The sequence below is a fragment of the Fopius arisanus genome, unplaced genomic scaffold (genome assembly GCF_000806365.1).
Source record: "Fopius arisanus strain USDA-PBARC FA_bdor unplaced genomic scaffold, ASM80636v1 scaffold00028, whole genome shotgun sequence".
Classification (NCBI taxonomy): domain Eukaryota; kingdom Metazoa; phylum Arthropoda; class Insecta; order Hymenoptera; family Braconidae; genus Fopius; species Fopius arisanus.
Window position 1 is genome coordinate 519399 of NW_011887767.1, and position 27594 is coordinate 546992.

At 39.0% G+C, this 27594-nt stretch overlaps 1 protein-coding gene across 4 annotated transcripts in view; it reads left to right on the forward strand.

The window, feature by feature from the left end:
- LOC105265180 (uncharacterized protein KIAA1522-like) overlaps positions 1-27594 on the forward strand; it is a 97737-nt gene that overhangs the window by 23159 nt on the left and 46984 nt on the right. For 3 of the 4 annotated variants that reach the window (XM_011302545.1, XM_011302544.1, XM_011302543.1), the window contains one exon: positions 26181-26416. In XM_011302545.1, the coding sequence (XP_011300847.1) occupies positions 26181-26416 (236 nt within the window). Of the gene's footprint in view, positions 1-10758; positions 10817-26180; positions 26417-27594 lie in introns of all 4 variants that reach the window. The other variant, XM_011302546.1, reaches the window with a different exon arrangement.

Below are 27594 nucleotides of genomic sequence, written 5' to 3' on the forward strand. Positions count from 1 at the left end.
ATTCAGGACGATTCTCATTGGCGGTGAATTAATTGATTCTTCATCAGGTGAATTTCAAATTTTTATAAGCACTATTTTTTCATTTGAATCCTCAAACGAGCGATAAGAGTCCCTATTTTACCATAATTTTGAAGACGTTTTCACGTTTTCATGTTAATAACCCACAATATCAACACCTGATGATCCAGTACTACTATTTGCACTGAATAGGCTTGCGCAATTCCAATTCCGGCATTTAGTAGAACTAAAAATGATGAAAGCCAGGAGCGAAGCGAAACGCGACGAATCGCGAGATTTTCTCGTGACGTACCTCGTGTCCCCGGAGTTGCGGCACGACGAATCGAGATTTATGGCACGAGAATTGGATTTACCCCTTGGCAATTGGCCTCCCCAGTGCATAAACTCCCCTTGTTATATTTTTTTCCCCCCAGCGATTGAGCATTTCTCACCTGTATATTTCAAACCGATAGCGTTTCCGCGTGTCGATCTCAGGCTCTCGTGATACCGATAGCGAAAATTCACGTTTTACTCCGTACGACGAGTTATCTAACACTTTGGATACGCCACAAAAGCGGCATCGCGACCTTTTCCTCGTTCTTCCCCCTTTTTCGATTGTTAAATGTTACTTTGGGACGAAAAGTCGAGATTGGAGGCAACTATAAACCTCCCACAGCTACTGGGTACTCGAGGGAGGTGAGATAAAGGCACCGGGAAATCGGCAAATGGGATCTGGAGTGGGTAGAACGCCAGGCCTCTCTTATTTTCGTTCGTGAATTTATCACGATGAACCGCAAATTCGTGTCTTGAACTTTACCTCCGTCTCAGGACCTTTTTTTTAACACCTGCCATTTTTACTAGCGAGATTATTTCATCCTCCATTTTCCCATCTAAATTCTTCAACTCAATCTCATCTCATTTTCAACTATATATTGTGGCTAGTGTAGTTATTTAATTTCGACAATATTGTATCGTTAAAATTCAATATTTTAATCTTTTTTCGTTATAAATGAGTCAGGGCAACATTTTCTGGTAAAGTTCAATCTGATAGATAACTTTTTTTAAAAATATGTATGAATCTTAGAGAGATAATGAAATCATCGAAAAGACCTTTTTTGTAGCTTTTCCTCGGTTTTTCAAAAAAGGTTCTATAAAAAAATTTGGTGTCTTAATTAGATTCCCCTGCATATTTCATCGAAAGCTCGATCATATAGAAGAAAAAGAGAAGAGGAAGAGATTTATAACAAAATGTATGCTGTAAAAATATTAATATGTAAAGATATCAATACGAGATAAATTGAAATTAAAAAAAATATCCAGCGCCGGATTTTTCCGTCAGCTGGCAGTTTTCTCAAAAAAACTAGAATTTTGGATGCATTTGGAGAGAAAAAGAAGTGCAGGGGCAATCTCCAGGGCAATTAGCCCCGGGGTTCGTGACTGGCACCACCATCTTAGCCCTTTTCACTCTTCTGGCGTACTCTTCACCGTATTTTTTTATTCATTTATTTTTTTTCGGTATCCGTCGTCGCGGGGTCCAGCCTCTCTTCGCTTACCTGACGGCTGTATCTAATGACCCGGCAGGTGCGGACTCTACAACGTAGTGTAAATATTTTTGAGGTGTAGAATATTGAATTATGAGTCATTAACGAAGTGTTCAAACTGTACGACAGGCACTCTCCCTTCTCTCCCCTTAAAATTGATTTTTTCCGTTAATTTAGATAAATACGATTTTTTCAAAATTAAATTTTATCATTCCATTTTTAATTCCGCCGAAAGTCCCACAAACACACACGCCACAGAAAAATCCTAAGAACAATTTCATTTTAACCAATTGACATCAGCAAATTAATTAATTAACCAACTAATTTCTTGAATGATTTCTTAGTTAATTAATAGACTGTTTAGATTATCCATTATTTTTTATTCTCTCAAGATTCAATCGATTTTTAATGGAGAAGCAGCTTTTTTCCGCCTTCCATTTTGTTTTTCAATTTTTTATTTTAACAACAATTAAATCTAAAAATGCACACTCCAAAATATATTCTCGCCGTGCGAAACATGAGCAGAGGAATTCTATTAAAAAAGCATTTATATTTGTAATTCATCAGGTGTCGCATCGAGAATTAATTGATTAATTGGCGTGAACAAGTTCCACAGAGAGGAATCATAATGAACCCTCGATTACTGTATCTCCTCGGCTTGAAATTCCAACATTAAGCATCTCATATCGATTATAGCTTCTTGTTTTATTATACTAATAGCAGGTATCAGTGATGAGCCGTTTTCTGGATTCCATGGGGTAGAGTAGGCGTGTATGAAGAAGTGGCCTAAGAATTTACGAGAATGTGTTCTAGTACCTGATCAACCACAATTGCATTAAAACCTAGCATTCAACCCACCGTAACTCCAATAATTTTTTCATCCCCATCTAATTTGTGATTCCTGAAAGATCAATTCTGTCCGTAATTCAGTAGCGGAATCAAAAAGACGAGTCGATTTTTTTTTTAAATATCGATTGCTCCGAAACTAGTCATTTAACAAGGAAATAATAAGACACCGTTTTTTTCTGAAATTTCATTAGCAACACAAACGTTCTCAACTATTTTCTCTTCAAGTCGATCGTTTTCATGATAAAACGATAATTATCAAAAATTCTGAAGTTCACTTGCGTCACTATACCATTTCACGATACGATTGGTAACCAATTAATATTAATTAGATCATTTATTATGCATTTATTTATGCAGTTCAATTAGTTATTTAACTTTGTGACCACAGAATTGGTTTTTTCATCGTGTCTTTTTTTTTTGTAATTTTCTTTTCGTGAGTTACATAATTAGCAATTTGTTGTACCACGTGAATTTTTCTCGCGAATGAATTTTCCAACTTTTTCAATGAAATAACATGCGGAAGACAAACACAGAGGCGGCGCCAATATCGGCGGCATGCGTCCGATAAAATGGATCCATCGATCCATTCCGATCGTGATCGATACTCGATTAAAACCCGAGAACCGGTTGTCCTGGTGGTCGTCTGCGCGCGCCCCATGTTTAACGCGATATATCCTCTCGGGCTCATCAACTTGTCGATAAAATTAAAATAAAATTATGAATAAAAGCCGCATGCATGAGCAAAAAGTTGCGAACGACGATTGTAAAAAAACGCATACGTGATGTTCAAACCGAGAGCAGAAATGGGAGAGATGATGAGGAGAAAATTGGCGACGGGTGTAGGAAGTGGATGGAAACATGATCTAGAATATTCTATATATTCGATCAATCGATTTTTACGGAGGGGAAATCGAAGCTGAACCAACGGAGGATGTCATTCCGCATTCTGTCGAGTAAATTAACTTGACGCACCCGTAAGTGCACACTATTTTCCCATTAAAAAACTGTTTTAACTGATAAATTTGAATCGAGTGGAATTATTACTGAATTATTGAGTCGAGATTCATCGAGTTAGTGTGAATTTTCAATTTATTTATGAGATTCTCTAACGGTCTCTCTACTGAGTCCTCAAATTCACACTTCAATGTTTTTTCATCGGCACAGAAGGCTCTATTTACTTAACGACCCGAGGAAATAAAGTCATGCGAGGTCATGTTGTATTTAACTTTTGGGCTGTTATTGTTGGGCCTCTTATAACACCTGAACCGTCAGACTTGTCAGTGTGGATCACCGGAAATGCCTATTAAAGGGGACCAACCCAAAATAATGGACGTAAAGGAATATTTTTTTTACGAAGTGACTCATTCATATATTTCAAATCCATTTTTCCACTTGACTTGGGTTGAGACTTGACTCGAAGATGGACGATGAATCAAATCGATGAGTCGATTTTACTCAATACTTTTTTTTTCGATATTCATTGCATTTTCATCTTTTCTTTTTTCTCACATTCCCGGGACAATTAAAATTTCATAATTTGTTTTCTTGTGATTTTCAATTAATTCAATTTGATTTGCATCAAATAAATGTCTTAGTTGATTTCAATTAAGAATTTATCATTAAAAAGAGATTTACTTAATTAGAATTACAATTCAATATTCATGTACGGACTGAAAATAAATGACCTGACATATTTTATAAAGATAACAAAAAAAAAAATCAAATTCATGACTCAGTATATATCCGTTGCGGGGAAATTTCATGACTTAAATTTCATCTGATTCGAGCATATCATTTACTGAATTCCAATAAAGTTTTTATGATTGGAGAAAAGTATACTTAATTAAAATTGAAGGATTTAACTCTTTTCCACGAGTAAATCAATTAAATTCAATATCCACGTACAGAATGAAAATAAATGTGTGGAGAGTGGCTACAAAGTTTAAGATGTCACCGAATGTAATGGCCGTACCCCTAAAACTTAGTACCCTGTACCGAGGAGTGTATATGGTACCCTATGAACGGAGAATCATCCTGAATTATAGCCAGATAAAAACAGCAGGCTACGATCTGCAGGACGTGGAGTCCAAGTCAGGTCGGGTTACGCGTCGGCTTATTTTACAAACGATCACCATCTAGTCGGTGTGATCGTGTAAAATCCCAGCAAAACTCGGGTTTAAGTCGGAGTATTGTATCGGAAACCAGCGTGTACTTGAATTTCGTTGGGAGTAACAAACAGAAAGAGACATTCTCAACTCAACGGTCGTTTGGTGTGCGAGAAATAACCGGATGAGAATTCTCGTATTTTATCTCGGTACGGAGTTATCTTTTTATTGAGCACTTGGTCTGGAATGTCGACTCAGTTACGTGTACACTAAATTGTTGTTAGAGGGAGACACGTTTATGGGGAATCCAGGCAAAATCATTTATTAATTTTCCTTATTGATGAGTGTTGGTCATTTATATGCACTCTGAAATTGTTGCAATTGAAAATTAGAGAGTTAACGTCTAGCGGAAATTCACGCCAATGATATATATTATTTTTAGTTTTATTAAATTCATTAAAATTTGTTACCTGTTAAAATTATTTGTAATTAATAAACAACTAATTTCCACTGTGAATTCCAATACTCCTAGGGCAGAGTTTATTAGTTTTTAATGAATACTGCCATTTCATTTTTCTGATCATTAATTCTGCCCTTCTATCTAATTTCATTTTAGAATACTCTCTGGTTATTTTTTAATAATAATATTTTTCTCGCTCGTTTGACAAATGCCATTTTAGTTGTCACAAAATTCATCGCAATTGTAGTTTGGTATGAATTTTTTATAGATGAATATTTCCGAAAAAAAGAAGGAAGTGGTGCTGTCAGGGGCAGTGATTAATCAAGTTAATAATAATGTGCTATAAAAGTTTATAATAATGGACGATAAGCATAGACTCGTCCTCGAATGGCTGTCGGTAAAACATGAGAATTGTTAAATTGTCATTAACCCCGGCGTACAGTAGTTCATTGTGATATACTCACGCGTTTCCAAACGCCGAGGCGACGACAAGTTCTTCGTCGTGTATATCAGTACCGGTATGCCTCCCTTGGCAATGTTGCTTATCCAGTGAAAAGAGAGGGCGAATACCCGATGGATTAATGAGCCAGTCCCGTCCATTTATCGCGCGGTCATCAATTATCGGCTGGTGGTTGGCTCCCGCGATTGCGCTCCGGTCTCATCGGCATACCGTATTAATAAATAACTTTCTTTCACCTTCCTGTATATGCATATTATTCCTTATATGTGTTTACCACGGAATCACAGATCCGCAGAAATGTCGGATTTTGGTGTTCGATGCACCTTATTGACCTTTCTATTGACTGACAATTAATTCGCGGAAAGTGTGGGCGATGGTGTGAACAATTTACTCACTTCTGTCTCTTTTGTCCCATTGCGGGGGATTCTAGTGGAACGAGCTTTTTATGAGCTGATACGCGATTTATGAATGAGGAAGGGTACATCATCATGTCTACGTAATGTCAGCGTGTTTTTTCCAGTATTAAATGTCATGGAAACGAGTGTTTTACTGGGTAGATTTTTATTTTCTCTGTTCCACCACTATTTTTTTATTGTTTTCGAGAATTTTTTCTCAGTGTTTCCCATCTTTAATTAGGGAAAAACTCTAGAAATTGTAATTGGGAAAGAAAGTGGACAGAAAAGTTGTAGAAAGTTGATTTTTGAGGAAAAGAGTTTTTTGGAAGATTTTTTCCTTTGGAAGAGTCTTTTTTGAAAATTCAACTGATTACGAAGAAATTCTTTTATCTCGACGTGGGAATTTCCGGAAATCAATGAAGAAACTGACCATTTCGATTTTGAAATTTTTCGAGTGGATTTCGAGATTTTTCATAATTATAAGGGAATAATCCAATTAAAAAATTCAGTATTTTCTCAATTATAATTAAATATTAAATTTATATTAGTGATTAATCATGAGATTCCTGCACAGAATTTGATAAATTTGACACAAATTCCATACACTCAGTTCTGAAAATTAATCGAAAAATTTCCCTTTTCTCGTGGTAGCACTGGAATTTTGCCGATGAATTTCTCACCGCGGAATTGCGATTTCACTGTTTGAATATCAATGAAACTCCCGCATTCGGTGGCACGCGTAAGAGTGAAACCGCGCGCAATTGAAATAATGGCCAGTGGGTTTTGCTATACATGGCCACCCCCTCAGGGTCCGGTGACAACCGAATGATCACGAAATGGGAGTGGGTTAAAACTCGGTTCCTCTCGGTAAAAATACTTTCAAGACAAAAATGTCAGTTGGTTTGGGACTGAACCATCCGTCGTTTTGTTGGCTCTCGGTGGGACTTGACAGGCACAACCGGGGCCTCTCGCCACAGCATTCCATCGCCTTACTTGGATATATGAGTTTACGGACTCTCTCAGGGCTCGGCTTGGGAGAAAAAATATGAATTTTTGAATAAAACATTTTTTTCCGCAGAAGAAAAAAACTTAATTAGAGTCCAGAGAAATTGGGGATACATGAATCATTCGTTGATTGCAGCGACAATTTCCGACAGCGAGATCTTTTTATTCTTTCGCAATACTTTCTTATTTTTTTACATTTTTATTCACTTTTACCCTTTACCCCCTCTACCACATTTGCGTGGAGGACCAAAGGGAACACCTCGCGAGAAAAAACAAAATCGCAAGTTCAAATTGTCATTAAAAATCAATCCTTCACCGTGAAAATCCGAATTTTTATTCTCATTAATCCCCAATTAAACCCCAAAATTCCGAAATCAATTACCAAACTAATTACCAATGATTAAAGCAAAACGCTCCAAATGTTGAAAATCCAAATGAACAGATAAAAATAATTCTCATAATTTCGCCAAGTGCAATTAACGATTCGGGGACGAGTCCGAGATGGAAGGATTGTCTATATTTCTTTCCTTTAATTAAAAAAATGCTTAAAACACTTATCCTTAATCGTTCTGCAGCCTCAACTGTCGCGCGATTCTCGAGTGCGTTTTTGGTCACACACGAGTGGATAAGGAATAAAACCGTACACTTGTGGTAGTCGCGAGGACATCGGGGTGCGTTCCACACAACCCACATTTTATATGTGTTGGCCATCAGGGGCACGGCGAATAAAGAGAGACGAAGGGTGGGGGAAAATAAAAAAAAAAATGAAAAAAAAAAACGAAAAGACGACGCAGAGAACAAGAAGAAGGAGGCAACAAACGCGACCTCAGGAGCCACCGTGACCTGAACCGGTCCGCCTCGGATCGCTCTATGCCCAGGGATTCTCAACCGTCATCAATAATACCGCGACAAGAAAAATAAGAGACCAATCGAATTAGCGCTTTCATAACTTTCAGGGGAAAACATTAAATTAACTTTTCAATTTGTCCCCCCGGTCCTGAGGAAAGAGGGTCTCCAACGTTTCATCATATAGTCGGGGAGAAATCCCTTCCTCACGGCCTATTATCCCATTGTGTTGCACAATTGTAGAGAATCGTCACCTCGGTGAAACGTCACCTCTGACATCTACGACAGTTACGATCGCATACGGCAGACGCCGGGTCTTCTTCTGGAAAATATCTGCTTGTCACTGTTTTCTTCGAGTCGGGTAAAATTCGAGTCTTCCACTCGGGCTTGATCGATCTTGATAAGGATTAGAGGAGAGTGGTCGAACTCAGTGGGAGTTGGTGGGAGAAAGAATTCAAAGTGAGAAAAAAAAGTTTCGCGGTATAGAGCCGGTGCCTCATCTAAAATTTTTGACGGAGGAAAACGAAATTTTGTGGATTGGGTTCGAACATATCTTGACATCTTCCCTTAGACAGTAATAAAAGTCTCGGACTTGGAAAAAATTCGAAATCAAATAATTTTTTCTCCACCCCATATCCCAAGGATATGATCTAGAATTTTTGGGAGACGAAAGTGTCTTTTTACTCACATAAAATTTTTTCCGCAGCCAACAGTAGATGTCATATATTTACGCGAGACATGATAAATGCTAAGGAATGAACGCAAAATAAAAAAGAAAGAAAGATTTTGACCTTCATCTCCGAGGCCTGACCTAGGATGTTCGTGGGAGGAAACTCCTTCGAATCAGTTCTGTTATATTCCCTGACTATAATAAGATATCTGAGTTGACAGTGGGTCATCGCAGCGACATCGACATATTCGTCCTGCACGTGCACACGACTGTGGGCGTGGTACCCTCCCCCCTTCTCTGACGCGCAGTAATCGAGTGCGCAACTTCCGTTGGGTTTTTCGTGACACGAGATTTTTCACGGATTACCCCACCACAGAAGCGCCCTTTCACATAAAACAACGCAACACCAACGCACCGACACCAGAGCATTGGCCTCAGCTTCAACTTTTGTCCTCTGTTATTTTCCACGTACGTTCAAACACCAAATGACTCTCTCTGGTGTCTCGGGTACCTACAACCTCAGCTCATGACTCACTATTCGTTATTTTTCCCAATGTCCCCACCACCACTGATTGGCTTTTGCCCAAGTCAAGGTCAAGCCGTTGTGCACCGATGTTTTTCCCTTTGGCGCCGAGAAAACTCCATCGCGAAGGGTCGACCATTTATTGTTGAAAAGATAAAAAATAGCGCCGGAGAATATACATAATGGTTTTAAGTGTGTGCGCGAGGATATTGTCGTAAATGTCTTCATCCGTAAGATATGAGATGCCGTGGGCGTCCAACCCTCTCACTCCTTGGACACTCGTTTAGGATACGTTTACCTTTTGCCCCGGCCTCACCTCTCTTTCTCTGTACCTCGATGCCAAACGAGCCGTTGCATATGTGCGCGGAATAAGACGTAACCCCACTTGTAAACTGACACGGTTTACGACCTCAATTGTCTTATAACTTACATTCAATTCTTTTGAATGGTAATCATGGCCAAGGATCAACACATAGAAATCCTTTCTTTATCAAACTTTCCTACCTGCAAATCATTTTCCAAAATAATCACCATCTATTCTTCCGCAATATTAATATAGCTAATTGTTTCAATTCTTTTGAACGATAATCATAGGCAAAGATCAACAGATAGAAATCCTGTATTTATCAAACTTTCTTACCTGCAAATAATTTTCCAAAATAATCACCATCCGTTTTTTTTGAATATTAATACTACTCATTGAGCCAATTTATTGGATTATGGACAGGAAATAGTAAATAATGGAAACGGATTTAGATTAGACTTTGACTTTTATTCAACGCACTCAGAAGGTATATCATTCTCCTATGACCTCTCCAGCTCAACTGACTCATAGCAACCAAAGTTTTCACGCTCTGGACCCATTTGATAAAAGGCCCTTCTTTATTCATCTCTCTCTATTTCTGCTTATATAAATTGTTCTCCTTATCTTGATGCTGTTCTAAGAAAAATTATGAAAGACTAGTAGGGACTAAAACAGCTGTGGACTAACTATTAATTTTTGCACACTCATACCAACATAAAATGACTAAAAAAATTTAAGTCATTCTGTTACGAACATCAAAATTGAGTTTAAACAACTTTAACGATTTGATATCCTAAGTCCATCAAACATAAGATTAGATTTTGTACACAATTATTTTTAAAAAATCGAACAATTCTCACCTCAACGTACATAAGCAATAAATAATCGCCCCCAGAATCGAAATCCCGAAAATATCCGTCTACCCAGAATACCTTAAAAAACCTCGAACTGTGACCTGCCAGGGATTTGAGGCCCATAAAAGACATAAAAAGTTGGTTTTTTCCGGGACCAGAAAATTCCAAAGACGATTAGTGTCGGCGTTGGACGTGGGCACGGGGATAACCACAAAACCCATCAGGAATAAAAAAAAAGCATGACACAAGAGTTGTCGAGGAGTGGAGGGGGGAGAGGTGGCGACCCTGGGCCAGTGTCAAAGGTGATCGCCGCACCCTTCATTGTATCCTGCCCACGATATCTCTAACGCGTCGTCATTCATGTCACCCGATGGCTCCCCCCTGATACATTACACACTGACCCCACCTAACCTCCACCACCCACTTGTACCACATCCGGATGTTCTTATAAAGCCCCGACATCATCAGACTCATGAATTTCTTAATAACATTGCGCCATGATTTCATGAATTTCCGACTGGTCCAGCTGTGCAGCAATAAAAACAACGAAAAATTTATGATACCAAGGCCATAACGAGTGAGAGCATAATTACCCACCCCCGATTACAATTTAAATGCTGGATAATCCGTTAGATCATCAAGACGCCCATGCGCGTCGCGAAAAATAAAATAAACTCCCTCGGCTTTATCGCCGGTCGTTAATGTCACTGTGATTTTATTTAATATTCCGTATTTTCTCTTTGTTGCAGGTAAGAGCCACAATGTTATGATTTACGGGTGAAATGAAGAGATCATTGCGTGCACAAGGTATTCCATCATTCAATCTCAAAATAATAGAATATAAAGTGAACCCCAAGGGTTTCTCACCCTATTGGCTAATAATAAAACCTTAAAATCGACGATTTATCTAATGACCTTTCGCGCTTGGACGGCTATAAACTGGCACTTGCGCGTGTTTTATTCATGCGGAATTACACATTTTTCAATGCAACACTCAACCGAGAGAATCATCGAAAGGAAAGGGAACGCACACACACTGTTATGATTTCCCATGGTTCAATGGTGTAATTAAGCCGCGCTATTTCGCTTTCAATTCCGCGTACAACGCAACAGCGTAGCGTTAATAAAACTCCAGGAGAATTGGATTTTTTAATGTTTTCAAAAGTGGTGCAACCGAGGTAGCATCGATTTCTAGAGTAATGAAAAAAAAAAGAAAAGATGGCCTGGAGCAGTCGTCACGTAGGCGATTTATGGAAGCAATAACCTTTAGCGTTTAAAAACTCTTTGATTTCGTTCAATTGGCTTTTTTTTTTCTCTCCACGCAATCTTTTAACCCGGTGAATGAATGTGGCGCGCTTTTCTCGCCTCGAGGCTGCGCGCGCAGCACCCGACAATTATCCCTAATTGCCCGTACGCCTCGGTTGTAGATGGCGTCGCTAATAAATTCTAAGCATTTTGCTGAATGGCTTCTCAGAATGCGTTCGCATTTTCTCACATTGTTACGTAATAGTGAACGTTTAAAGGACGAATAATTGTTAGAAAATTGTTCACCGGGTGCAGCTACTCTATCATCCACTATGAAGATGTAAATCTGTGTGGTAACAACCGTCAGGACTATTAATTCATTCATGCATTGTCACGCGTCAAGGCGAGTTGTGTGGACGGTTGCACCTGTCAGCGCAGATCGTCGTGACGAGATAACGGATAAAAGGCCTTCTGTTGGATAAGTCTAGCTTCCTGTGTCACTTCTATGATGGCAATAGAAATATTATCGTTGGGGCTTTGATTTCAAGTGGCGCAGTTGTTATGGTGGAGATCGGCGAAGTGATGATTGATTGTTTTATCCAAGGGGGAATGTTGTTGGCTGCAGTAACAATCTTGAGGTCGCCATCGTCGTGACCACCACGTCAAACACGCTGTACTCGCGTCTTTGACTTTGCAATCAATTTAATTATCAGAAGTTTGGGAGGAGGGTGTGGAGGACCCTCCCACCAAACCGGTGTCGAAAAACAAAGCCATGGGCCCTGCAGACAAAAAATCGATACCAATTTTACGCCAGATCGACATCAAGTCCGCCTCAGGGGTTAATAAAGAATTTCTAATACGAGGCGAACCTTTCCGATTGGGCTGAATCAATTGGAAAGTCGACCAAGTCGACAATCGTCTCATTCATTTTCGAGTGTTCCTCTATGAATTTCTAACGGAGAAATTTTTATTTTCCGATGCGATAATGTCGAGTCATGGAGCTTCCACCGAAGCAGAACACTTTTGAAATAAGTAATTTGACCGGAGTGCTTCCCTTCGGAAGCAATGACGAGCCTGGAATGAACTGGAAATGCCAGCGTTGCCGGATTTCCAGAGGCACAGGTCCAATCACGAGTTCAACGGGCATGAGTTATTTATTCTCGTAAAAAGAACACCCGGTAGGCTACCTGCGGTAAAATCGAGGGCCCCCAAAGGTTGACCCCTGGGTGCCACCAGAGGAACCAGAGGTCGAGCAGCCGTGGAATGTTGGGGATACCTCGCTAATGAACTCTCCGGTTTCCCTCTTTCTGTCTGGGATATCTATTCACCACCCGGGGCGAACTCTCGTGCTTCTGAATCACCATCATCCGAGGCACCGGCATCCTGCCAGGGTATTTCGAAATGAAATTAAAAAAAAAAGGTTATCCAGAGGGGGGAGTGGAGGCCACTGGGTCCGATAACTTTTTGAATTCTTCGGGGTCTCATCTTCGTGAGAAAAATCAATGTGGGAGGAATAATGTTAAATGGAATTGGGCCCTGGGAGGAGTTCGAAACGATCGACGCAGTCATGCGATTCTATTTTCAACTCGTTGTACGATCGCTCAGATAAGATAAGCAGTGGGAGGAATTTAACCCAGATATACACGGATCGGAGATCTCAGGGGAGTTGATCCATGGTTGTAAAATGAAGATTGAGACCTACTGGAGCGGTGTTGTCTTTCACGCTTTATGGATTTATGGTGGGGGAGTCTTATCAATTCACCTCGATACACGACAACCCGACCATCTACATTACACCGTCATCATGCGGAGAAATCTAAATCTAAAATTATTCAACAAATAAATCACATCAACTTTCCATTTTTATGGAACAATTGAATTTTTCAATGAATAATTTTCATGATCTTTGGATCATTTAAACGGAACAACGTGAGAACAAAATAGGAATAGTAACTTGAAAACCTGTCATAAAAAGCCCATCTAAGACCCTAAAAGGTTCCACAAGATTCCCTAGATTCCTGTCAAAGTGCTTCGATCTCCATTAAACCAAAAGGATCCCGAATAAAACTAGAGGTCACTGAGGCTTCACTCTGAATATCCAACGGATTCCCAAAAGAACCTTCCAAGAACCCCAATAGTGACCCTCACCTTTCAGCCGATGACTATCACCTTCGCATTTTGCGTCGTTCCCGGGCAATCAATTGACCAATCCCATTTGAAGAGTGTTGAGCCGATGATGAGTCGTTGAATCCTCTCGAAATGTCAAAATTCACGTACGTCCGATAACGATCACTTCATAACGAATAACAAGCTGATCGGTAGCGTCGAACTAATTGCGAGAAGAAAAAAATCATTGATGATTCGATCAATTTCTCAATCTGGCTTTTTGTCCCGAATTTGTTTTTTCCGTTTCCCTCGAAAATCGAGAATGGTGGAACGGTACCGAAGTTTCATTACCGTTGGTCACGCGGAAGTCGGTGAATTACACAGATGATTATGCACGCTCTTCCTCTAATTCCTCGTGCACTAGTGGTGAATACCACTAGATGGTTTGAGTCCCTCTCGTTTTCTCCGTGATGGTCAATCCAGCGCGCGTCGCGGTATAAGTATACGATAAGTAGCTAATTTACGTTTATCCGCCATGACTGTGGGTGGCCCACCACTGGGGGGAGGGATTTCTTCGTGTTGCACATGCCCAAGGACAACCGTCCATCCAACTCCGATTAATTAGACCGGTTCGATATATATCGAAAAATCAGCCGGGGTTAATCGTTCAATCGGTCACGCTTTTAGGTACTTGGGAGGTCGGTCATTCGGAGATCATACATTTATTTATTTATTTCGATAATTCGCGCGGTAAAAATGGGAAAACATTTGAAATTGGGAAATTCTAGATAAAGATGACGTCACACTCTACTAAGTACCTGGAAAATTTATTAAGAGCTGTAATGACAGGAATTTTCATGATGATTTTTTTAAAAATAAAAAAACCAAGGTTTCTGATAAATTAATCTATATTGAGAAGACTGGATTTTTTTGTCGGCGATAATAATTTCAACTTCCATTGAAACCATTCACTAAATTTATTTTTAAATTTATTATTAATTGGATTTTTCGTGTTGAATGTAAGAAAATAGTTTGAAAGAAAATTGTTATCTTATTTGAATCAGTCATATTCCTAAGTGGAGAACCAATCGTTTTAGGATTCAGAGAGTTACGAGATGACGAAAGCCCAAAGACTTCCGTTTTAGGAGGCAAAAGTCATTGAGATTCTCTCCGAGAGGGAGTTAATCACTTCGGTGACATTATGGAATCTGGAGCGATGTGAGAATGCCTGAGTGATGAACGGAATTCTTCTGGTGTCAGTCGGTCAGACGTTGTGCGTTTTGCTTCTTTGAAATACTGATCGAAAATGTTGAGTCTTTCGTAATCGACCTGTCACCCTCCGGCCATCTCTTTCGCACTGTATTGATGGCATTTTCGTAATTGATAGATATGAGGTTTTAATGAATGCTGGTGCAATTTCGTTACTGTGTATATGGGTCTCTATTCATTACATTCTCTAGTTTTTTTTCCGCTAATTAGAAATGACAGCCAAACTAATGGAATTATTAAAGGGTATCCATCTGCAATTATTTATATATTCACGTCAAATAATATATTTCTATAAAGGCAATTGTTCAATTTGATAATTACATTGATAAAAAATTAATATTGATTGAACAAATATAAAAAAATAAAACAGACTAATTGAGTGAATTTTTGAAATGCTATAATGTAACTCTAAGTCTAAGCTGGAAGCTATTTCTCTAGCTATTTATCGGGATAAAAAATATTAGACAGTGTTTCTTAATGAATAAAAAATAATTCCCAATGGTCTACTAGGAAAATGGTTGCTTAAAAGGACAATTTTCAGCATGACGTCTCACTTTATGGATTCGTGCCACTGTCGAGGTGAGGCAAAGTGGTCTGCTTTTTCATTCAACCCCGAGGTGGATCCAACCTTTTCCATGGTACTTTCCATGGACAGAATCCCGCTATCAACCCATAGCATCTGGCGTGATGACTGTGAAAGCCACGTCACGTACAAAACGCACTTCCAGCGTTTTACCTCATATTTTTTTTATCTGATTCCTCTCCTCCAGGTAAAAATCGACTCTCAGTTAAGCTGCCACCGCGAAATTATCCACGACCTTCTCATTCTATTTCACCAGATACCGCCGAAGTAATCGTCAATGTGCCAGAACGGAACAATAGGAATTTTTTTTTCACCCTGGATTGTGCTCTGACGATGGTCTAGGTGGTTTGTGGTTATTGGCTGCACATGGTGGTTACTGTTTTTTTCAATTTTCTCTCGCTCTGTTAGGAAACATCAGTGTTACTTTTAAGGCAGGCTTTTATATTCATGGACTGGAAATGGAGGAAAGTATATGGTGCATTTATGTACGTGACTGTCGTTTTTTCTCATCTCGGGGGAATGTTCGTCATCAATCTTTGGTTGAGGTTAAATGCTTGGTTTGATGACCCAGATGACATTTACTGCTTAACATTCCCTGATAAATGTCAGGTTTTTGGTAAGACATCATTCACCAATTGCTCGTGAGTGCCGTAGTTCAATTGAAATGCCTTCGAAATGAGAGCACGCCGCGTGGAAATTAAGAGAAATATCTCAGGAATGTCCTTACGCAAACCCGTTTATGATTGATCATTTCAATCTCATTCGAATTCCATTTCAAAAACCGTTCCATCCAACCAAGTGATTACGGCATGAAATTCCCTAGGGAACGACTGAAAACTAGTTGGCAGCGCCGATTTATTGGCACTCTACAGCACTGAGTCACATTTTCCGCTGTTTGTCTCAATATCTTCAAATTTACGGAAGATACAAATATTTTCATTACCACCTTTTTTGTAGCTCTCAAATCACTCTACAAAAAATGCTTATACGAAAACATTGCTATTTTCCTTCATTTTTAAGATATGACCTAAAAATTAACCCCGAAAAAAAAACATTGTTAGTCTATCATTTCGTTTCCAAAGTACTCAATATAAATAACACTACACCTATATAAATATATGAATATATACATCGAATAGGGTTTTAGGAGTAATTACAATATTTATTAAACAAATTGTAGCAAATTCTTGACCAAATGCTAACCTGAAAAATGATTGAACGATCACCGCACGTATCGCCCTCTGGTGGCTCTTAGTGATTTTTTTTTGGTTGAGCCTAGTGATTTTTTAACTGGGACATAACCAGATACGTCAGCCACCCGCGAAGGTCCTCGTAGGCTCCCCACCCACAGGTTTTATTTAACCCGCAACACAGTTGAGGCCTCAACAATGGGATTTAATTAGTTGCAGGAATGCGTCGGCACGAAGGCATCGGGGCATTCCGGTGTTAAGTTGAACACGTACTGTTGCAGTATCTGTTTTCCTCTGTTCTGTTCGGTTTGGCATCGGGGATTACCCACACACTTGTGGGTACCATTCCGTAAAAAGCCTCACCCAATGGGACACACTATTGCATTTATACCCACGGAGTAGTCATACGACCTTCGTAAACTCCGAGGCGCGGCGCAGGTCGCTCTAGTGTTTTTCTCTCGTTGTAATGAGAATAGGAGGGACTGCACAGCAACACCTTGAAATATTAAATATAAACAGTCGGCATTTTCAATGGTGACACGGGACCACGTGATACCCATTGTCTTTCTAAGAGTGACATTCTCCTGGGTATGAGTAACAAGAACCGATAATGAGAAAAATTCTGGGATATCTCGATGCATTAGGAATTCTCTTCAATAGTGCGGAGAATTGAAAGAACATTTTTTTGTGATTTTTTGAAAAATTTTATGGCAGTTGAAAATTTTTTATCCATTTAGAATCAATTTCAAAACCTGTTCGACTAACTTGAATTTAAACCAATCGTTAAATTTTCTTGAATTTCCAACTAAAATTTCTGGAAAGCGCGAGGAATTACTCGCAGGTTATTTCACGTTTCGCAAAATGGCGCCGTGAGTTCCTGACTCGAGAACTCAAAAAACCTATTTTATGTAAGGAAACCTACGTTGAAACTGTCATTGCCAATGTTTCTACTTCCATCCCTCTGAATTAGTGCCACTGATAATGTCATAACGTTGGCGGTTAGATTGACCCAAAACTCCTCAATTCATTCCACTTAACCCCCAAAATGACCTCTAACGAGTTAATTCCGGGGAATTATCCCGGCGCATTGGTAGTACAAAAAATATCGGGATAATCGTGACAGTCACCGGGTTTTCACCAGCCTCTGAATAATGTATCAGTCATGATTACAAAGTGGGCCCCGGGTTAGAAGAGACAGCAAATCAAAGTCTTCATGGTAATAACGGCATATTTGCGGTGCTTATGATTTTCCAGTTGAAACGGGCGCATAACCCGGTGTTTAATGGTCAAGACGTAGAGTACGTGGTACCTCATGTGGTGGGTTTTAACGGCGTAACTGCAGTGGCGCTCTGACTCTCAAGGTGATTGTCACGATTTTTTCTTCATTTATCTTTATTCGCGTTTTGAGGGGAAAATTTTTTTTATCACTGTGTGTGTGATTGCCGGATGGAACAACCTTGCGAAGGCTGACCACCGGGATTTTTAATGCGGCGCCCGCATCCGGTTTTCACGTCGTCCGATCTTCAATGTCTCGTACCGAGACATTCACTAACCCGTCAGCTTGAATTTTCTCAATGAATCTGCACTCCATTCGCATAGCCAATCACTCGGTTGGGAAAAATTGTGATTGGCAATTAATTTAATTGAGATTAAGGTGACAATCTGGAGACCTCGGCAGGTTTGGAGGAAATAGGCGGTTCACCTTCGGGAAAAACCTCGACAGGTGTGTGGACAGGTGACATTTCAATGGATTTTATGTCATTGAGTAATTGTCAGATGGTATTGTTCGATCGTAGAAATTCAATTGGGATTTATTAAAATTGCTGCAAGTTTTGGAGAATTTCAGGGAAAATTACCATTTGGAAGCCAAATCATTACCAATAGCACTTTATTTTTATTTACTCTTAGATTATTCGAACAGAACCAACGGAATATTCGATTTTTTAACGACAAAATTCCCTGGAACTTCGAGTGAAGTTAACGTACGTGTTGTCTACATTTTTTATAATTACCGCCGAAACTGGGAAGAAAAATTAATTAAACCACATTTTTCAATAGCGCAATTATTCCAATGTTCAGTAAAAAATCCGGATATTTAGTGCTAATTTACCGCAAATTTCTGATTAGCATAAAATTCCCGGATTAGATTCTGTTGCAAAGTAGTAAACTAGGATAAGTACATTTTTTTCGAAGCCAGTTTTTACCCAATTTCCCACTATCATTATTTTCATAGACACCTTGACTAGCCACCAACTACCATCAAAAGTAAGGGGCATCTGAACGAAAATAACGCCCGTGTGATTTCCATATAGAAATCACATGATATCAAGCGGTTTTCAATTCAGAGATACAACTCGAATGATGAAATTTATTGAATAGATTCCTCTAGAAGAGACGACCAATGAGAAGTCTCGTACATCTACACAAGCACAAATACTACAAGAGGTGACTTGGAGAATGTTAATTCAAAACGTGGAGCCTAGGTTGTGAATTAAAAAGTTAAAGAATTTTGCAAAGGCTCATAAAGTTGACATTAATCATGAATATTTATACAAAAAAAAAATGGCTGTTCCTTCAATTCCGCGATATTATTAATTATCCCAATTCACTACTTAACTACTGAATTACTCAGTGTAATGAATGAAATCCATAAATTCCGATGATTGAATTGATGAATGACTAATTGATCTAACATTGCCAGTTAGAAGCGACTATCATCAGTACCCCGGAAATATCAATAAAAATTTTCAACAGCTCACGCTAATTTGAATAATGCTAAACGAGATTATCAATCAACAATTTGAAAAATGGATGGGCTTAAAAAAGGTATTCTTCATGTTTGCGTGCAATAGCTTTCAACAGTTGAACGACTGGGCACTCATCCCTCACAATCACCCGAACTCATCACCCCGCGGCAATTCGCATTCATTCTCTTCATTGTTCCCCATCCATCGGCCCGATAATTTTTCACAAATCACACAGCGTGTACACGGCATGTGCGTTAAGCCCAGCGCATTATTTTCGGCATAATTCATTTATTTTTTAATTTTACTTTTTTTACCACGTGGCTTTCTCTTCATTACACCCAACGATCCACTCCTCAGCGATTATGGAAGAGGGAGAGAATGGAGAAAGAGGAATAAACAACTCGGGTGTTTATGTGAAATTATCGGGAGCTAACGAGCACTGTGATTAACGGGCTGCCGTTTCGATCCCCCTTGAATATCTCTCAAGCACGTGTGTTGCATTAAGTTAAACTGCCCTGTGTTCAGCCCCAGTCTCAATAATCCCAGCCAAATTAATTTTTTATTTACATTTCAAAATCAGCCTTTAACCGAATTATGCGGAATTTTTTAATGACACTGCATTTTTTTTCAAGATTATTGCCGTTTGCTTCTTATTGCTTCGCATATCCTTTTTTGCCTTTTGATGGAAAACGGTGTACATACTCTATATTTTGTGAATTCTATTGTTACAAATTGGTCGAAATTAGAAAGAACATTCAGAAAGTAGTGATTCAAGTGGATTTGCAACTCGAGCCTATGGAGTTGAGGAATAGACTTGAATCTAGTATCACTTGAGTTTAATTTACCCAGGCAATATTGCTTTTACCGATTTATCAGAGATTTTCGGATTGATCGAAGTTAAGTAAAAAATTGGCTTGCCTCCTTGAATACCTTATCTTAATATTAAGTAATTTTTATTTACCAAAGTTCAATTTGTAGAATAAAACCAATAAAGAATTGGTTTAAATTAAGTCTCATCACTAGGGTCGACTTACCTCAAACTTGATGTACAGTAATTTCTTCCTGTTAATTGCCATTTCCAAATTAAAATACTTAAAAAATCCCGTTCCACGAGGATTTAGCTCTGATTTCCTGATTATTCTCCTTTAGGTGTCCGCGCAGAATACAATACATATCCACGTTTATAAATCTCCGCTTTATCCATTGAATTAATACCTAGACCGAATGAAACTCTAATTCCCCCAACATTTTGCCATGAATCAAATTTTCTCAGTCCGGTTTAATTGCTGTCTTGTATTCTTGATTCAATGCAAAGAAAAAAATGGACTCGAATCGATGGAACTCAAACTTGATTCACAGTAATTTGTTCCAATGAATTTCCATTTCTAAAATAAAATACTTGAAAAATCCCGTTTCAAGAGAATTTAGCGCTGATTTCCTGATTTTTCTCGTTCAGGTGTTCGCGCAGAATATAATGAATACCCATGCATATAAATCTCCGCTTTATCCATTGAATTAATGCCCAGAGCAAATGAAACTCTAATTCCCCCGACATTTTGCGGAGAATTGAATTTTCTCATTACCTTTGGCATACTATTAGTCATGCCCCGAAACACATTAGGTGGTTGTACACCTTCCTCATATATCGGGTCATATCATCATAGTCCCTTTCGGGTAAACGAGCCGCGAATAACATCACATCACCTACCGCATACGTGATCCCATCGTTGGCGTGAACTTTCCCTCGCCGCAGGAATAGCGAGAGAATTTTTAGATAGAAATGGGGGATAAAAAAAAAGCTGAGATAACTAGAGACCGGTTGGGACGCGAACTTTGATCTATCCGTAGTTATGGTGTTGTGAATGTGTTTCACCTGAGGTGGAATATGTAACTCGAAATAATATGGGAATTCTACTGGTATATTTTCACCAAATCGCCCGTCACCTCTGGTGCTCACGAAAAATACGGCAATTGTATCGAAAATCCCGAGGCACGTTAACGCGGGTGTGAAATTTCGTAACGACGTGTCAAAACCAAAGAACTTCTCGGATCGTTAGCAGATTCTCTCGGAAATAGTGGAGTTCTGTTTTTTCTTTCACACAAGATCCAAACACCTCCGTTCATTATTTTTTAGTCTTTTACAATTATCCCTTCAATTTGATTTTTATAATTTTTACAGTGCATCTGTTATGTTAAATTACTGTTGTTTTTTACGAATCAAATCATTCTACTTCACTAACGATCCGCCAAATATAAAGAACCATTAAAGAAATAATATGATTGACATTTTGCACTTATCTGTTGTGTCTTTTTCATTTTTCTTTGTCCGTAATTTGGCTGAATTTTTGGGCACTTACGTCCTTCTGATATTCGACTGCCGATTTTTAATATTTACTTCATGAGAGAATTGAGAAGAGATTTTTTCAGTCTTACACTCTTTTCGTGCGGGAATCTCTGCCCCCGGAGTGCAGTAAACTCCTCAACGTCCCTTCCCTCGTCATCCTCACACTTCTTCATGTCTCCGTTGTGTTCCTGAAAAGAGGTCTTATCTTCTGATGCTTTACGAGCGTCTTGACGACGCCGTCACTTTTCCAACCGACTCCGAAACATTTCACTAAATGAAAAACATTATGATATTTGTCGTACGTGAGTTAGTCCTCCCATCGCTCATTGTTTCCTTTATTTAAATATATTTTTCCCCCTCGGCTTCAATGGTAAACGAGAAATATTGGCATGGGTGCATGACACGTGTCTCGTTTGCCGTTTGAACGTACCATTGACAATGAAAAAATATTATTTTTATCATGAAATATATCCGGCACTTGAATACCCGCGCGAATGCGCGTTACACGCGCAACGATGCATCCCATCTTCGGATAACAATTAAATAAATCCCTCAATTAAGTGAATGAAATGAGTGACTGATCACATGAGTCTAAAAAAAAGTAAAAAAAATGTCCAAATTATTCTGTTGGAATTTTGTTTTAATTCTCAAAAGTCGTATTAAATGAAATCTCAAGGAAAAACGATTATTAAAAGTCAAAAAGATGTTTTATTTTTTAAATTAATATCATCTTATTTTTATATGCATTTTTTATCTCACGAAAAAAATCTATCGATGCGAATAAAATAACTCACATTTGTTGTATTTAAATAAACTTATTCGTTGAATTGGAATAAATTGGGTGCAGGTTGAAACGATTTGGAAAAAAGTCGAGTCGACCGAATTCGCTGGAGCGGAGTCTCTGCCGCGATAGCATCTAAAAAAAAAAATCTGCACTGTTGACCCTTTCGCACTCTCCCCGGCCCTTCGTACGATCCATCTTCTCCCCTTGCCACTGGCAATTTTTATTTATCTCTCCCGATGGGGCTCTTCTCATTTTATTCTCCACAGCGGCATCTGCCCACAATCAGCGCTTCGTTACGCAGAGGATTATAAAGTGGATAAGGCAGGTGGCAGATATCCCCATCTATCTAGCCACCCGTGGGTGATACATCGATCCTGAGGATCGATAAAATGCATTGATCCGGGGGCGAAGGGGGAGGAGAGGCTGCATGACATGGGAAAAAAATGGAAATGGAGAAATGTTTAAATGAGTGGAAGTTATCCGAGTGAGTTAATTTCATTGACTCCTCCTATCGCGGAGAATCTCCGAGGTGCGTTGCCGCGACGCGGAGATGTTTATCGCCAATTGCGCCCAATGAAATGTGAATAAAGTGTCTGTACACTGGAGAAGTCGTAAAATTCGGTAGGAATTTTCGATAGATTGGAAATGTTCAGTTCACTGGCATCTCGTTTCAACAAGCTCGCTATTTTCGGCACCAAAAAAATCGGGGGTTAATGGTTGAGAAGTCATTAGAATAATTCAGATTTACTCGAGGCGTTCAATTCTTTTACTGCGTCGCTATTTCAACCGTCAATTTTTCAGTATCTATTCGTCAATTATGCGATTTTATGATTTTAGGAATAATCAATCGGGAATTTATTGGAAAATTTGATTTATGGGTTTCGAAATTCCTCTGATTGCGATGGTGTGTATACCATAAAGAATAAAAAAATTTAGCCTTATATATTTATTAAGTATTTAGCCTCAGTAAATCATAAAAAAATTGCAGAAATAATTCCCCACTAAAATACGGCGAATTTGAAATTGTGAAATTTTTCGAAATTTTTGTAAGACAATAACATGCCAAAAATGGTGAAAAAATGGTGAAATTGCGGAAAATTTTTCGCCGGCCGTTCATATTTATCACCATCTCAACCTCATAAATTTTATACGTTATACGATAGGAATAATGAAGTGCTCTAAAATGTTTTACACATGTTCGTCATTAGCTGCCAATGGTGTAAAAATTCCGGTAATTACCCAAGAATTCTCGGAATGTCCCCCTCATAAAAACAGTGAAAATAAAAATGGTGGAAATGCATAAAACTGGAGCAGTCCAGTGGACCAGTTACCCCCGTATTAGCCGAACCGGAATGGATCGCATCCGCGAGATGATCGAGATCATTGCAATCGAGATTAGATCGAGGAGGAGACGTTGTTATTATCGTGTGTATGTGCCACGTGCAGCTGTAAAACTCTTGTCTTAGATTTTGTCGCTTTGAAAAGTGTAACAGGCAAATAGTCGCGCACCAGTGGCTCCCGATCGATAGATCGATCGTTATCGCTCGGGATGCGTTGCTTATCTCCGCCGAGGGACTCTCGATTGAATCGATTCAATCGATTGAAAATGGAAAAAAATGAACGTTTGAGGATTTTTTTTTTCAGGGAAATCGTGGAGATAAGACGAGGAGACAATTTCCTTATCTCAAATGTTCGCGCGCAAAACGAGGAATGAGTGGTTAATTGACTCGTCAATTTCGGCGACATTTATGACCCTATTATGATGATTTTTAATGACTACGAACGGCGGAATGAATTTACGAGTAAATCTATTTGGGGGAATATGACTTTTAACTCATCTATCGGCTATTCTCGTGACGATTTGATGGAAAAAATAAGTTCTGCCGCGGTGACGAGATACCAATGAGGCATTACGACTTGTCGGGATTTATGAGACATTATTTCGTTTCTGTTTGTGGCTTTCCTCAGGCACTTGATGGTCGCCAAGTTGCTTTTCGAGATTATTTACGGTCTTTATAGCGATACTGGTAAATGTCTTTTGATGTCTTTTCGTCTTTGCGGAAAAATCCTGGGACATTAAAGTACGTCAGTCAGAGCTATATAGTCTTTGATGAATTGAGGACTAAGTTCAGAGTCTTTTTATTTACCACTGAATATCCTGTTTTCACTCTTTATTATTCACAATTATATTTTTTCTATTCGAAATCAAAATCAAAAGGAAAGTTAATTGTTCCGAAAGATTTACGAAAGTTAAAACTTGGTCTTCAAAATTTATGAACCGAAGTCGATACAGTTTATTTAAAATGAGGAAAACCAATAATTTTCTGAGAAAGAGAGAATTATTATTATTAATCTCAGTAACGAAGAATATTTATATTAACCGATTTTCTGGCTTGATTTACCAATAATTATCGACGGGAGGTCTGACCACGAAAAATGAAATTTACTTGCGCATTAATTAAAGTCTTGGCAATCGGAGTGCATTCCAGGCTTAAATCGATTTTTTTAGATGAATAAATGGATTCGAGTAGATGGAAAGGTGTGTCCAAAGAGCCACGGCGATGAGGTCATTAGACACCAAATCGTTAAACTTTCATGAGTCACGGAATATAACCGGGAATATGTTAGGCTAAATTTTTAATCTAGGTGGAATTTTTTTCTTTTTTCAAGAGCTGCTTGATTTCTAACGGTCACACTCGTATTTTCCGACATACGACATTCATAAAATTGGGTTTACGATCTCACGGTGTATGTCACTCGGGCCAATTATCATTGGCGCCGATCGGCGAACCAACGCCCCAGCGATCGCCTTCGATTAATTAGGCGTAATTTATGAGGCTCAGGGTTATTGGGTGTATTATAAAGAATATCTCAAGACTAACTTCCTACATTCTTTGAATTTATTTGAATAAAATGTTATCTCAATTTCAAAGTAATTTACTTTAAACCCATTTGTTATTATTGATATTTTATTCTGGAAGTTCATTTTCTCCAAGTAAAAAAAGAAATAAACAAATTAATAAAGATATCTATTTGATTTCTGTTTGATTCGAGATCATCATTTCTTTTAATTTTATTTGGCATTTACACGTGGCAGCGATAACTTATCGATCGGCCCCGACGGTCGTTCCGTATCTCTGATGACTTAAAATTTTTTTGGTATCTTTCGTCATGAACGAGTGACGTCATTTCAATGCAATCGGTCATCCTTTGTGCCATGCAAAAGTACCAAGAGCATTAAAACAATAAGCAAATTGCAATCGGCCGATATCTCGTGAACGTAAATCGGATATAATCGATTTTCCGTGAATTTATCGGGAAACGAAAATGAAAAATGGTAATCTTTTATGGATATCCGGCCGATATAACTCTTATCTCGTTTTCTTATGAGGAAAAAAGCTATCATTTCGGTCTGATAGTGACCTAAAAGCCGCACGGACAGCCGGGTAATTTATTAAGAATTGTAAAAGCCCTAATTTATTAATAAAAATGGATTTTCTTGGGTTGAATCGTTTGTTTTTCTTCGCGCAAAATTAATTATCCCGTAATTCCCGAGAGATATCCCACTACGGTCTATTGATAACCCAAATTATTGAGCGATTAGTCGTTAGACTTGAATGCGAAACAACGCGGGCAAAGGATAATTCGAATTTCTCATATGGATTTTTTCATTAATTTCTCTTATGGCTTGAGTCGAGGAATTTAACCTTTACACCACACCCGCCCGAAAACGCATTTTTACCGTACCCCGCGGTTAGTGTGAGTCAACGAATCAATATTTTTCGAATCTGAAGGCTAAAGTGAAGGTAACTCGGGAAAAGGTCAAGTGACTGAACGACTGGCGGGTCAAATGGCCAGATCTTCACCCTTAAAAAAATTAATTGGAAATTAATGAATTTTCAGGTGAGGTATCAAGCGAGAGTGTATCTACAGGCACAGTACCACGTGGTGGTGAGCGAGTGGAAGCTGCTGATCTAGGTAGACACACGGAAAATTTGGACGAGACAACCCTGGCCGCGAACACAGCGATTGACGCCAGGGGCGGGAGCCCTCAGGGCGCACATTTATCAGGTGCCGTGACACCCAGACCGCCCAGGGGCCGAAGGCGTCAGAATCAGAACGGCCTCGACACCACCCAGGTTTGTTTGTTTATTTTACACAAAATTGCACACCGCGCGCCTCGTATTCAAATTTCTCACCTCCAATATGAACATGTGGCGCTCGACCAATAACAATTCAGCAGACTCGGGCAAACTTCATTCATGTCTCAACATTTTAATACACACTAGTGCTGCCCCGCCTGCTAAAGCAACCGAGACGTTAATGCAATTCCCATTTTCAAATGCATTTGCGAATGTTTTATGAGAATGATAACTGATGTTTTGATAGTTACTCATTAATCACATCCTCATATAAATCTGCTGCGGTATCTCCATCTCGAGGGACTATACACTCATCTGCTAGATAAATTCATTGATATTCAGTGTTCTGTTCTCAACAACAACGGATAGTAGAAATTGGTTAAATTTAGTTTTTTCTCGTAAGGCATCCATATTTTCTGGCAAAGTCAACTTGGAAGAGATGGATTTCACTAATTCGTTAGTATAACGAAGGGGAGATGTTTGTTCGATATAATAGCGACGTTTTGAGGAATCTTTTGCCGTTTTATTGCTTTCACCAAGCGGAGATTAATGAGAATTTTAGTCGATTTAGTCGATTTAAATCCATTTGAGTGGATTTCAGTGGATTTAGTCGATTTCAGTCGATTTAACCATATCAACCAACCAACCAACCAATCAACCAAATCAACCAATCAACCAACCAGCCAGTTCAACCAACCAACCAACCAATCAACCAACCAACCAAATCAACCAATCAACCAATCAACCAACCAGCCAGTTCAACCAACCAACCAACCAACCAATCAACCAACCAACCAAATCAACCAATCAACCAACCAGCCAGCTTAACCAACCAACCAACCAGCCAACCAACCAATGTTGAATTTTCAATACCTAAAGATAGAAATTTTCCATAATGAAAATTTTCGGGATAACTCGGATGGAGGATGTAATTTCCCCAATCTCCTAGATTGTTTCCACTCTATCTCTACCTTTTCTACGCCGTTGTCGACACTCTCGGCCTCGTGTCATCTCTTATTCACGGGTACCGCCTCGGATTTAATTCAACCAGCCAACCAAATCAATCAACCAACCAACCAGCCAGTTCAATCAACCAACCAACCAACCAACCAGTTCAACTAACCAACCAGCCAACCAGTTCAACCAACCAACCAGCCAACCAATTCAACCAACCA